The 14,488-nt window shown below is 38.9% G+C and overlaps 1 protein-coding gene across 4 annotated transcripts in view; it reads right to left on the bottom strand.

Moving 5' to 3' along the window:
- Nucleotides 1-481: 481 nt before the first annotated feature.
- Nucleotides 482-14,488, bottom strand: part of LOC141903562 (ubiquitin domain-containing protein UBFD1-like) — an 81,638-nt gene continuing 67,631 nt past the window's right edge. For 2 of the 4 annotated variants that reach the window (XM_074791733.1, XM_074791732.1), the window contains 4 exons: nt 11,024-11,196; nt 9,459-9,633; nt 2,081-2,163; nt 482-770 (listed from right to left, as the gene is read on the bottom strand). In XM_074791733.1, coding sequence (XP_074647834.1) covers nt 660-770; nt 2,081-2,163; nt 9,459-9,633; nt 11,024-11,196 — 542 coding nt within the window. In that variant the 3' untranslated portion in view covers nt 482-659. Of the gene's footprint in view, nt 816-2,080; nt 2,164-9,458; nt 9,634-11,023; nt 11,197-14,488 lie in introns of all 4 variants that reach the window. The other 2 variants (XM_074791731.1, XM_074791734.1) reach the window with 2 other exon arrangements.

Below are 14,488 nucleotides of genomic sequence, written 5' to 3'. Positions count from 1 at the left end.
CACTTCCAGTGAAAGTATTCTATCAAGGATGGAAAGGGGGTGAGCTCAGACATTGTTCCAAGCAAAGATTCAGTTTTTAGAACAGGCCTGCAGTCGCATTCACGATAAAGCGCCACATCCATATAGATAACACGCCATTGCAACGGGCCATTTTGGACTAAGCCTCTTAAGAGTTTCCCTTGAAAAAATGAGTAAAAAGTGCTGACTTTGGTGAATATAATGGCCACCAGTCAGCAATCTTGAATCTGAATGGGCCAGTATTAGGCTACAGGTGTGTCTAGAGTTGATACATGTATAACTCAAATATCAAGACAAAAATTCAAGTGCTATCCAAATAACTGGATCCTGTCTATGGACAGATGAATGACGAAAAGTGAATGCAATAGCCCACTGAGACTAAAGTCCCAAGTTTAATAAAATGAGTGAAGGAATACTATTAGTTAATGTGATATCAATAACAATAACTATAACTGATCACTTAAGTTGCAATTAATTTCTCATAAGATGCCTATACTTTTAATAGAGCTAATGGCCACCTACGAGCCTGCATCTACAGCATTTTTCTTTCTATAAAGAATTATTCCGAGCAGCCAAAACGATTTTATTTGCACCATCCATACATGAACAACTCAATGAACACAATCAAGTTCACATTTAATCTAGAACGAAGGCCACTTTCCTAAAATAGCATCTTTGATAGAGTCTACATATTGAGCTGGTATCCAATACACCCAGTATCTAGATTGTTCAGTTGTTCCTAGTTGTAGGCCCTAAAAAGAAAAAGAGTACATATAAGTTGTTCCTAGTTGTAGGCCCTAAAAAGAAAAAGAGTACATATAAGTTTGTGCATTAACTCATTCACTCCGGAATACCCAAATCTAAAATCGCGCGCAGCATACGGAATTTCCGCCATTTTTGGTTAACAAAGGATTCCCCTCTGGTAATTCCCATGATCAATAGTGTCTATGACGCGTTGCATATGGGATCCCATGGAATTCCCTCACATAATTTATGATAATATTGTTTCCTTGCATTCTGATTGGTTAAAATCAAGCGTAGTTCAAACGTAGGCAGTGTTTACATTTGTAACGTCTTGAAAGCCGCTCTCAGCGGCTTTGCGTATGCAACGGTAAATACCAGCGAGCCGCTGACAGCGGCTTAACGTAGTCATTGAGTTAAAAGCCACTAATTGACATATGTTGTCAACATTCTTGAATCAGGGAAACCCAAAGCCTTTACTAATAAATGAGCAGTGACCTTTTAACTTTTGCTGGCATCCAATGAAATGTCACTATATAAAATCTAAACAATGAGTACCATTGAGCAGTGTATCAAATTATTGGAAAGATGATGCATAAAATATCACAGCTTGCATAATGAACTTTAGAAACACAAGTTAAACCTTTAGATGACAAGTCATTGGTTTTTCGGGAGAATTGACTACGGGATAAAAGTTCCTAAATCCACAAGTGTACATACTAATATAATATCAATATATCATAATGTAATCGTCCTTGCTATATTTTTTTTTAGCAAATCCAACTCTAAGAAGTTCTGAGAAGTTTTGTAAATCATCTTCCTGACCACCATTACGATTTCCAAAAATTTCCAGTCACACTCTCTTCAGCATATCAGTAGGCCTACCATGTAACAGACTGCCCCAGTATAAGAGATGATGTGAAACATTCGTAATTCTACCACAAAATCCAGTAAGACATTATAGTACATTAACATATTACATTGTGGGCTGTAAATTTACAGGGTAGATACACGTACAAACTGACTACCAAGGAATCCAGTAGTAGAAGTACCTTCAAACTTCCAAAAATAACTGGATTCCACATACGGTAAGAGGAATGAATGAACAACCACATGGATGATGGACAAAAAATGAATGTGACACCAGCCAAGTAGGCAAAAAATCATTGAATCAACAAACCATAACAAAGGCATAAATGCCTCTGATCATATTGATAACATACATGTACATAAAAGTTCTGGAACTGGAACTTAGGTCCTCGCACATTGCAGTTTACATACCCTGTCAAGATTTGCAACACAGTGTAAAAGAATTGCTTACCATGATGTGGTACTCCTCATGGCCTTCGATTGGTTCACTCACAACATGTTTTATAAATCCCATATTTACTTTCTCTGTTCGTTCTACAATAATTAGATATCATCAGTATACAAATCACGAATCTTCCGTCTCGTGTAGCACTTATGACAGGCAACACAGAACTAATCCTCATAAAGGACCAATGGTCCAATGACTCGCTAAACTGGTGTGAAGAAAAAAATTTGTATGTATAGGCTACTAAAAAAAAAGTACGCAAAAAATCATTTCATTGAAAATTAAAAAAGAAAAAATATATCAAAAAGGACTTAATTTTGGTCAGTGATAGCTGACTTTTTAACGAGAATGAAACCTTCGAAAAATTGAGCATGGGAATTTTTGTCTCAACAAATTAATTTTTATTTTAATACCACCCTGGAATGTCATATAAACAACCAAAACCATGAGTGACCAAGTTTATGCACATCTGAGACCAGTGCCAGTTACTGACGAAATAAAGTTAATCGACTGACATGGTTTTCAATTATTTCACGATAGGATTGCTTTTAGTAAGCAGGCGAGCTTACATCTTCAGTAAGATTTAGACTGGCAGTTGCTATTGTGTTTGCTAAAACTTTGTCAAGTTAAGACTTTTTTAGTCTACCTAAAATACAGTACTGGTAGCCTATATGTTTTGCTTTGGCAAGGGCAAGGCTTAGTGGCAAAGGAGAACTATGCTCAACTTCTTCCTTTAACCCTTAGAGGGTCTCTATGCTGAGACCCTCTAAGGGTTAAAGGAATTACGGGGGAGCTCCCTCTGTCCTACCTGAACAACTAGCCAACATCGCATACCCAAGAAAAACAAAAATTCTAAATGTGGTTCTGCATTGATCACCGGGATGATCAAAATGAATCAAAAAGGTCGGAAATCCGACTAAGGTCGGAAAATTATCATCCCTGGGATGGTCGCAGAGGAGATGTAACTGCCTCACGAACCATGACTGAGCTGGCCAGCAAGAAGCTATCAGGAGAATGTCGCATGACTCTTTGTCCTCGATCTTGAAAAATACCTGCTTCAGCAGAGGAGAGGATGGAAACGCATAAGCTTGCAGGCCCCCCCCCCCCCCCCAATCTATCGACAGGGCATCCACCATAAAAGATTTAAACTCCTCTGCACTGGGGTCATTGTGACCCTGTGGAAGGGGAGTGGTTCCGCAATGAAAGTAACGCCTGTAATCTCTCACCAGCCTAGGAGACCTCGGGTCAGTTCAGGGCTCGGAACAACATTGAGAGCGTTTGTGGAGCTTACGGTTCTTAGACCGTGCCTTATGGGCTTTCATCGACCGGCTACTGCTTGAACTCCCTCAAGTGGAATGCCTCTTCCTCAGGCTAGAACTCTTGCGTTATGCGACCGAGACTGGTAGTCCCATGACCGGTACTGCCTAAACGTGGATCCCGTGACCGTGGATCCCATCACCATGGATCCCGTCACCGTGGATCTGGTGAACATGGATCCCGTCACCGCGATGTGGTAACGAGGCACCATCAACCTTGGATGGGCTGTCTGAGATACAGTTCTTGGACCATGCCCGCAGAGGCACATGGGCACCGCTGCCGCCATCCTAGACAGTTCTCTAGGCATTAGGTCTGACCAGGTGCATGGGCAGGGCTGGATGAAGCCACACCGGCCCCCACCCTGCTGAAGGGATGGGGCGGGTTACTTGAACCCTCCCGTTGGTTACCGGTCGCTTTTGACCGTGAAGCGGCTGGACGAGACCGTTCATCTTGATGCAGGACTGTGTGCGCGGGCCACAGCCCTTGTTCGAAACACCTTTTCTGCCCTTTGGGGGCTAGAGGTGAACTGGACATTCCCTAAAAAATGCAACAACTCAAAACAGAGAAATGATTCCAAATAGGGTGCCTAAAATAATTAATCAATTTTGCCGATTGAAAACGCAAATGGGGCCGACCTGAGGGAACAACCCGATGCAAAGAAACGGGAAACCAGCTCGATGACATAAACAATGCCACCCCGCCAAGAATTATATGAGCGTATTTCCGGTAGGGCCACCGGCAGGTGGTAGTAGGCCAAGTTGACAAGATGGGTGGTTATTCCAGCAAGCTAAGGTTACTGGGTATGATGTTTTGCAGGGAATGTACATGAAGGGAAACCCTCTTGTAAATCTACTGATTATTTCTTTTCCACTTTCCAGACAAATTTTTTCATAAAATATAACTCCACTTTGATTTGACTACTGACAGGTTATAAACGTAATTTTCAATTCTGACAGAAATATAACTTAGCATCCGACCGTTTCGAATTCGCGTATCGTAATTTACTATGATTGAATCTTGCGTAAAAGAATTTTACCATGTCAGAAGAGCGAACAAGAATGTATGTAGGCATGATTCTAATATCTAAGCTACGTTGTGTCCTATCACATAATAACTTTACGAGTGGCTGAGTGAATACACCCAATAGCACAGCGGGTAACGTGCTGGTCTGATATGCAGTAGTTCGTGTGATCGAAACTTGGCTCTGCTCGCATTTCTATATTCCTTTTTTCTAACAGGTTTCTGTTTGATTTGTATAGGCTTATGGACATTTTATTTATAGTTTTCAATAGTGTTGGTCGTACGGTCATATTAGATATGAATTTTCTTACAGCGAGGATTTTCATTGTAAGCGGGTAATTCTTGACATGGTAGATATCGTCACAACGTTCTATTCACCAAACAGCCAGTCGTGCATTATCATAAACTGTTTTTAATCAATCGAATGTGTCTGTATGTTTATCTGTCACATTGGTGATTGGGTCTCTATCAAGTATTGGCATATCTATTACATTTTCCACACTAAAGACCGGGGCAAAGGAGTTCTTCAAGACCGTTGCCTTTTCATGGATCGTAGACACTAAGGGTTTTCCATCAACCTGTTCCAGCTTCGCAGCTGTCATGTGTCGATGTCCTATTCCTCACGTAATACTTCTATTCAGATGATTTTAATGTTAGCCACCGCCGTTAGTGGTGCTAGCGTTGGGTCACCTACCTCAAAGGCAAAATGCATTGAAATTGGGTGACTTTTGTATTCATCCAAGAACTACATTTAAACAGAGATCCCCTACTCTTGCAAACTCCAAATTCTAGAAGGTTCCAAGTGCTTTATTTTGTTGAGATGATCAAAACTATATTTTGAATTGGTTTCGTAGCTCTTTTAGATGATTTTATCGGAGAAGTCTAAACCATCACATGAGAACCTATGCAACACGTATACTTGCTTGCCGCAGCTTCGTGATAGAATCTCAACATCTACAGTTTAACAGTCATAATTCTGTTATTTTCTCGTTTTATTGGTATCATTCATTGTTCTAACTTACATGGTTAACTCCTTCATATCTTCAAGATTATAATGGTAGGTAGTTTCCAAAAATATCTGATAATAATGACCGTATAGTGCTGCCATCTATGGCCTGTAACAGCGATTATTGTCTTGTTATTGCAATGCTGATTTATCTTCAAGTATTTTTTTCAGGAATCAAAGGCATATAACAGTAGACTGAAAAATTATAAAATACTTCAATCTTCAGTGCCCGGTGGCTCTTTATGGTTTATAGTTCGTTAATTTCGGTAAATTTTACTCAAACTGTCGATTTCGGACGATTCTCCTCCGTTCTCTTCCGATTCGCGTTCCATGATTCCTGTTTATCTTTGTTGTTTAGTGTGTCATCCCACGGTATGGATTGAAGGTTTTGTTTGATTTGGTCATAGTTTCCTGACAGCAGGTTTCTGTGACAGTTCCAAGCGTTCGTTGGTGGAGTCATAGCAACAAAGTTTGTTTACAATTGCACAGTGGTCACTTGTACTGAGGGGTGGTTTTATATCTGTTGAGATTATTTGGGGTTCGATTTTTGTGAGAACGAGGTTTAGGAGGCTAGGGATGTTTGAACCTCTGAAGCGTGTCGGTTCTTGAACGTGCTGTTTAACATTGTTCCCAGTCAAGTCACACGCTAATACGTCCGAGTCAGGGGCTGATAACCTTCTCCAATTAATATTGCCCAAATTGAAGTCTCCCACGACTAGAAAGTTATCATACTTTAGTGACGACATGATAGGTAGTTCTTCAATTAATTGGTGATTGTTCTGAGGGGAACTCTACGGGCTGCGATATAAGCATCCACATAGCAGTTTGTTGCCGGGCATGTTGAGTTCACACTACACTGATTCATGGAAGGGTGTTGTAATAGCCGGAAAAATTTGCAAGGGGTTAAAGTAGTTCTTGACAAAGAGAGCGACGCTGAGGGGGCCGTTAGCAGGAGGTTCTATGGCTAGGTAATCTGATGGTACTAATGCGTCTACATTGAAGGTCTGCCCATATTTTGGATAAACTTCACATAGCCCTATTATATCTGGGTTCAGTTTTTGTTGTTCTGGCCATAAATTCTTCCGGCAAAAAATGTAGTTCAAGGTTTTGCCACAGTTTTATCAGTAGAGTGTGGCAGCGTAGTTTGAAACGGGAGGGTTATGGCCTCCCACTTGCGAGAAAGGGCTGATGGTCATAAGTTCGTTTTCTGGGCAAGTTTGATGACTCGATGATTTTCCCCCTGTAAATACGTAGATTTTTCTCGCCGTTGTCCATTCTGCATTTCAACTCATTCCAAAGTTCTCTGAGCTCATTTTGTTCCATGGGCGTAAGATCTCGGGTAATGTAGAGCTTACTCGCTGTTAATGACTCACTACCTGCGAGGTCGGGAACTATGTCCCTAAATTTGATCGAGTGGATTAGGATCTCACGCCTGAGTTTTTTACGACTAAAAACTCCTTTTAGCCTGAAAGCGTCTTTGATGGATCCTTCGAGTATGGGTATGCTCAGAAACTTCACAATGATAGATCTTAGGTTGTTCAGGTCATCCATGAGATTATTTATGCGGTTTTCGTGAGTAGATTCGGGCAGGTTGTGGATAATTAGATTTAATTCCCGGTTGCGCCTTTCTTCATGGTCCGAAACTAGAGATCTGATCTCTTTTTTGTGGTCTTCAAATTTTTGATCAACTAGAGATGCAACCGCTTCTTTTTTAGGAAATATGTCCTGGCTTGGATTAAATTTGAGAGTGGATTTAATTTGTTTTTGGACATTATCTACTGTGGTTCTTTTAGCTGGGGCACCCTCATAAGTTTTCGAATCTTTGGTTATGTGCCCTAAAATTGCATTCAATGGTCTCCAATCGTTTTTTCATAGACAATAAAATACATTTTGCATTGCTTTTCGACTTTGCAGGCAGATTTAGTGACACTTAAAGCAGGCTTATGGCATATTGGACGGAATCAGAGGAAACCTCTGTTTATAGCATATTTGCGGCCATTAATCGTCGTTTCAGAGCAGTTTTAACAAATAAGGTTATCACACCCGTTACAACACATTGCTTCATTGGGGTCTATCAAATATAACACTGGTGTCTGTACAAATATAACACTGAGATGCATTAGAATTACACGGGTTAGGAGAGATAGGAGAGTTTGGTGATGAAGCAGGTGGGTGATCTCTAAAAGGTGCAAAAGTATAAGGTGGACAGATCGACATTGTTTTGATCGACAGCTATGGTATTGGTAGTAGGAGGATTGCATAATCCTGAACGTAAGTCAGATGAATTAGTCGGAGCCATTCCTAGACGATGAGGCACTGAGTTGTCTATTTCTAGGCTTATGGGAATGGCTAATGTGTCGTCTGCTACCAGGTGCAGCTTCACATTGCGGTAAATGCCGGAAAATGGCATTGATGCTGGATGTTGAGGTAAATATGGATCCATAGAGTCTCTTAGGCCTGTATTCAGATTGATTGAAATGTTATCGTTAACTTGCGGAACAGCGACAGGTTGTAAATACGACGATAAGCTAATGTTACTATTCTTCATGGTTAATTCATTGCCAACAGTAGGCATTCCACCGGCGGAAGTGACAATTTCCATGCCAACGGTTTGTAAACAAACCTGAGTATATTCATTATATAGTCATTAAATCTTGACGGTTGCGACTTTTTCATATGGGATCATATGGGTATAGACCCTTTTTCCACAATACATCGCTGATCCTGGAAGTTCGAGGCCATCGTAATACAGAAATTTAGGTTTTTGTCAGAGCTCAGCACGATTGCAATCGGTAACTAGCGCATGCACAGTCTCAAAAAAAAAAACCAATGCTTAGTAATAAATTCAGTTGGCATTGAATAGGAATAAATTGCCCATTGGCAAATAATTATTTTGTAGTCAAATCAAGGCCAAAAAAACATTTGTTTACAGTCCACGTCCAAGATTTTGTAGGGCACATGTAGACAGGAAAACTATTCTATATTTTAAAAAAAATAATATTCTCAAAATGAAAATTATTTGAATAAAATTCATATGCTATCACAAATCAGAGAGTGTCTAAGTAGTCTTGACAATCTTTTCCAATGTATTGCTGCGGAAGCTACAAAACCAGGTATCGTAATTAAAAATCGGTGTATGTCAGTAGATCGTTTTAATACCACTAAAATATTCGACCTATACCTATAGTTTGCTGCTAAGTATTTTCAGGTCACAAGAAATTACATTTATTACAAATTCTATCAAACAGAAAACACAGCGCTCATCTTCTGCTATAATAGTTTGGATGAAAGCTTATTTTCATGTCAAACGTGCACGCGCCAGCAAGCAGCATTATTACAGTATCACTATATATAGTAGTGTATACACATTTGCTCGTAGAGACAATGCCCCCTCAATCGAGGTCATTGCAATTTTATTTGCACGAGCTAAAAATTTTCCCGCCAATAACAGTTTTTCATAGAATATTAACATAACAAAGTTGAACATGTCATCGATGGAGGTTCGCCATGTCTTCGATCGCATCGATTATACGTCGTTTAAGCCGAGAACCAATGAAACAAATGCTCACATAAAAAAATGTACTGCCATTTTACATAATTGGCTCAATGCCAACTTCAATATCGCTAAAAAAGGTAAACCACAAACCAAGAATACTTACACTGATAATGCGTGTCTAGCACACGTTTTATTCACCGTAAGGCCCGTCATGTGTATAACAAATAGTCAGTGCACATTCAAAAAATTCATGCGTTGCTATTTATTTTTCAAAACCATATATTTATTCAAGCTCAGTGTTTATCGAAATAATAACTTTTTGTTATGGGTTAGTTTTCTATTGAATGAGATCATTTTGACGAAATGGCTACCCTTGATCTTTAAGATCATATCTGCTGAATGCAATTATTCATGGTGATTGCTGCCTTATGTCTTGCTTACATATAACCTGGGTTATACACCAGTCTTAACAACCATCTACAACATAAACATGCTAAACGCTTGATCTGTCCCACATTGAATCATGCAACAGCAATGAATTTTACCTTTAGTTCCTATCCAAAGTTGATCAACTTCCATTTTAAATGTGAGACGTACTTTCCCACCTGATTTATTTATCATACCACTCAGAGGAACAGGAGGTAAAGGTTCCTTTCTATTTTTCATACCAGGCATACAGTCTTCAGGTTTTCCATATTTTTCAAGGACTTTCTTATGAATCTATGGAAAAATCAAATCATGGAAAGCAAAATGTGTTACTTAGAGGCTTTGGTTGCCATGGGAACCAACAATGCATAAGAAACCTCAAGTAGAAACTGAATCTGGGCATGATCACCACTAACAAAAGCCCCGAAAACATCTTTCTACCAGATACAAATAGGTTATCACTCACTTGAAAATATCCCAAAAAATGTCTTCATTGTTTGGCCAAAAAAGGTTTATTCTCAAATGAGTTTAATGTAATTTAGAATCCAAATCTATTTGAAATATTTAAAAGTTGTGTAAATCATATTTGAATATGAAGATATTGGTGGTTACTATTTCAGAGATTTCAGAGATTGTCCATGATGTACATGCTCAATTCATTCATTACATCACCGAGTTATAGAATACGGTCCCAATTGACAAGTTACTCGGGCATTTACTCGCCCAAGTAATATATCAGAAAGTTCTTTACTTGGCCGAATGATTGATTGAATTCGACAATCCACTTGGCCGAGCTTAGTGAAAGTCAAGTTCTTTACTCGCCCGAGTATATGATAGAATTAGCCTATCTACTCGGGTGAGTGACTGATTAAATTCGGCAGTTTCACTCGGCCGAGCTAGCAATAAACTTCATTCTTTACTTAGTTGAGCAATCATAGCTGTCCGGCAAATATAGGTCACGTCAAAACTCTTATTGTCTGATTTTTCACCTAATACAGTATACTCTATAGCAAAACACAACCTACATATTTTTTGCCCGCCATTTTAAGCATTCAGCCATGTTTATCATATGGTCCAGATGAGTGGGCACCCCATCAGAATTTGAAGCCCTATATGTTAATTAACTCCAGTAATTTTCATATAATCCTCATAATTTGTACTACCCTTATGCCGAAATAACTTAAGCCGAAATTTCCTTAGTTACAATGGCCCAAAACTTTGGAATGAAATGAGTAATATTTTCAAATCATCACCTTCCCTAGAGATCTTTAAGTCAGCTTATAAGAAATTCATAATTAGTAATTATTAATCATTATTAAGAAAAAAACCCCAATGAATTAATCAAACAATGTAACTGTACCTATATCATCTTACTATTATATACCTATTTTTGTATGCCTGTAGCAGTAGAAAATCATGTGTGAATGCGAAAGTATGAATGTGTGGGTGAGAGTGAAGTGTGTATTTGGGTACCTGTTGCTACAAGTGAAAACTTTTAACAGGTTCACCCTGCTAATATATGTTTAAAAAAAAAAATTATGTAATTTATATTTAATTCATGTTTATTAGCAAAATAAAGAATGAATATATATATGTAGTATAATTGTGAGGGAGCCAGACTCACAATAGTACAGCCACTAAGTTCTCATTTAGATATCATGTAAAGATTCGCAAAAACACTCACTTTATCTTGACATAAAGGTTCCTTCGATTTAGTGTGTGGCTTTTCTTCTTTTAATTCCTTAGGATCAGGTGCTGTCACTGATAGTACATCATTTAATGTTGACCCTACAACCATTAATTTTGCTCCCTTGGATACATTGAGCTCACGAAGTGTGCATTCATCTTTAGCCAAGCCTTAAAAGCAATCAGCGAGAATTATTCATACAACATCATTAACCCTTTCAATACCACATAGTGTCTCCGCTGCTGTACCGGAGGGAATTTGGGGGTTTATAGGGGTATATTTGAGGCTTCATAGAATAGTTACCAAGGTATCCGACACAGAAAAATTATATAGCATGTTGTTGATATCCTTTGGGCCAACAAAGTAGACATAAATAATGTGGGTATAAGTGAACTTGAGGTCAAGGTCATATACTCCAAGATGGCCGCCATGAAAACAATTCACGAAAAAGTTTCAGATAAACTGTCTCCCAGCAAAATGCACTGATCTTTTCAATTCCAACTGAAATTGTGTGCCATATATCCTTACTTTATGTAGTAAAAATTTCAAAGCAATAGAACTAAAAAATTTATTTTTCTACTCATTTACCCACTTTTCCACCGATATGTCGGAAGGCCGGATGTAAGGGGTTTCATTGGGGTATAATTTCAGACCCAAGAAAATTGTTACCTATGTATTTGACAATATGTGACCTCGAGGATGGACAGTTTCTGGTTCTTCATTATTGTTATTGGTGTCCGTTGCAATGACAACCGTATCAACAGTCCCTGGGCACTACAGTGAGGCTTGACGCCTCGGACAGTGGTAGACAGGAACAAATACGTCAGATCGATTTGTTTTGCTTTAAACTTTAGAGTGAAATATGGCCGGTTATAGGACCAATGTCTATCACTTTCAAAGACTTTTTTGACGCCTTATAAATCGTTACCATTATGAAACCTAAACACAATGTTAACCATTCAGCGTCATTTTACAAACGACAGCCGTAAATCGATGTGCAAAACGTCACAGGTCTATGTGTACACAAACATGCTATTTGGCAAAATATTATTGACATAGATGTAGAATGGCTTCCTGTGATTATATAATGACCTATATTTGAACGTCGAAATGTTATATTGCATTGAATATCATTAGAAGACGTCTTGTAATAGTAAAGGATGTATGATTATATCAGAAGCGGCAGGCATAAATCGAAATGATAAGTAAATCGGATTATTCGGTTAAATGGCGGATGTATACACGATGCGGAAGTCTGATATAATAAAAGTCAGACCCTGACGTGGGGATGCTGGTGGAATGACGAAGCTATCTACGATGTGTGTAGGGACGGCGTGAATTTCATCAGTGGCTACAAGCAGTCAATATGAAAATGTGTAAACATACAATTTCAATATTCAAATGTTTTAGAAAATATGTTCGATATTAGGAGTATGCAGGTTTCGTGAGATTAGCGATTTATAATAGCATAGCTGTCATATACGACTCCGCATCCTCTGATGGCATGTGTATTAGGTGACAATTCAATTCAATTCTTTATTGATCCTTATAACATTGAAATTCAGGGATAAAATTCCCAAATTCAATAAATACAAATTTTAAAATAAGAAAATACAACATACATGACACACGGGTAATTCATACAGAACAACATAAACATGTTATTTTAAATGACAATGTCTACTTCAACCCAGACTCAAGACTCTAGGATATCGAGTAACAGCCAGACCTGTGGCCCGGGCCCGGGCCGGCTGGCTAGGCCACACGATATGCTCGAACTCATGATGGAGCAGACATCAGAAGAGCTCTTTCTTCAACCATGGAGGCAATGAAGTTGCAGACCAGCTTAGAGGCATAAGTAAATAAAGTCGGTCGCAAGTTTGCGATCAATTATTGAGAATTTTCAATAAACAAAAATTAAACCACTACTAGAGTCGAAGACCTGTATCTATCATCTGCCCAATCGCCAAATCTCATCATTCCCAGTGCAGCGATGAGATGATTTGTCGAAGTTCAAATTACAGGTAAACGATAGAAGGACGCAATTTGTAATATATGAGTAGATTCGTTCTCGGTTAGAAGAATGAACCATAGCAGCTACATCAGCGTGTTGCGGATGTCTGCGTGTTGTGGATAGAGACTGTCGCAGCCACAGCCCGGAATCAGAGCATCATGACGAAATGCATTCACAACACTCATTCTCCCCACATGATGCCCATGCAAAGCAGGATCGCCACGGATGAGCCGTGCCGTGGCATAGAATGACGATTACTTATATCCTAAACAATTCGCCAGTTCGCTGTTTTCTATATATGTAAATAAGACTAATATTGCGTATAATTCATCCGAATATTCATACGCACATTATATTCACCAAAATAAGCACTGGTGCACCAAAAATCAATTTTAGAATGCAAAATACTTTCAAATTATTATTTCTATTTTCATACAATATAGATTAAGAATACAAGTTTGGCAAGGAAAATGTGTTACTAAACAGTCTATCGACAGGATTCCGTAGCAGGTGCGCGTAGCTCGAATTGGTTGTTGCGATGCATAGGGAACCCCGTTAACGAGGAAAGCACGCCAAACTGCCATACAATTTTGCAATAATTTAGGTCATGGACGTATAAACTAGTTTATACATCTATGTTTCCGTCTAAAAGTAAAAATTAAAGGCTTTCAGGGACATTGTCTGCCAACTTTTCAAATTTAAGGACTCCCACTCACTTTCCCAGCACAAAACAAGGAATTTAAAACCGCTGCAGTACCAACCTTTGGTGCAAGGTGCCCATTCCTGCCAAGTGATGTGGTCATCCGCATATTAATTCAGCTTGTAAAACAAATTTATCCGAACGAATTATTGATAAAATATTATTAAAAAATCTTAATATTATTGTGATCAACTTCTTTCACCATTCAGCCCAATATAATGTGAAATAATCTTGAATACAAAGTTGCCAGATCTATTTTGCAGCGTATTTAACCCCATTAATTGGAGTCTTCGTTAATTCAATGCCAGTAAAAATGGTGTGCTTTGGTCAACACAATGCCGACACGCTCGTAATAGCTCTCTCATTCCTCAAGAGCTGTCCCCCTCCCCTCGTGTTTAGAAAATTTACCATTAATTGACACAATTTCCACGAAGTTGAGCCACAAAATCAACTATTGAATTGAATATAGCCGGTAGCATCTGAAATATGGTCACAGTCGGCCAGACGTCAGATACACGGGCCGGTTCTGCGTCCGTGATTGGCTTTTTCTGTGTCACGCGTACAATCAACACAATGTTTACGATTCAAATAGATACGATTATTGATTCAATTTGTACTGTCTTCTTGAATGGAGATTGGGAAAACATATAATGAAAGCTTCTGCGGTTCGCGTTTTTACGGCCGCTGTGATGGAAAACATATAATGAAAGCTTCTGCGGTTCGCAGCGTTTTTACGGCTGCTGTGATC

This window comes from Tubulanus polymorphus, chromosome 4, assembly GCF_964204645.1.
Source record: "Tubulanus polymorphus chromosome 4, tnTubPoly1.2, whole genome shotgun sequence".
NCBI lineage: Eukaryota > Metazoa > Nemertea > Palaeonemertea > Tubulaniformes > Tubulanidae > Tubulanus > Tubulanus polymorphus.
This window is presented reverse-complemented; position numbering and strand designations above follow the sequence as displayed.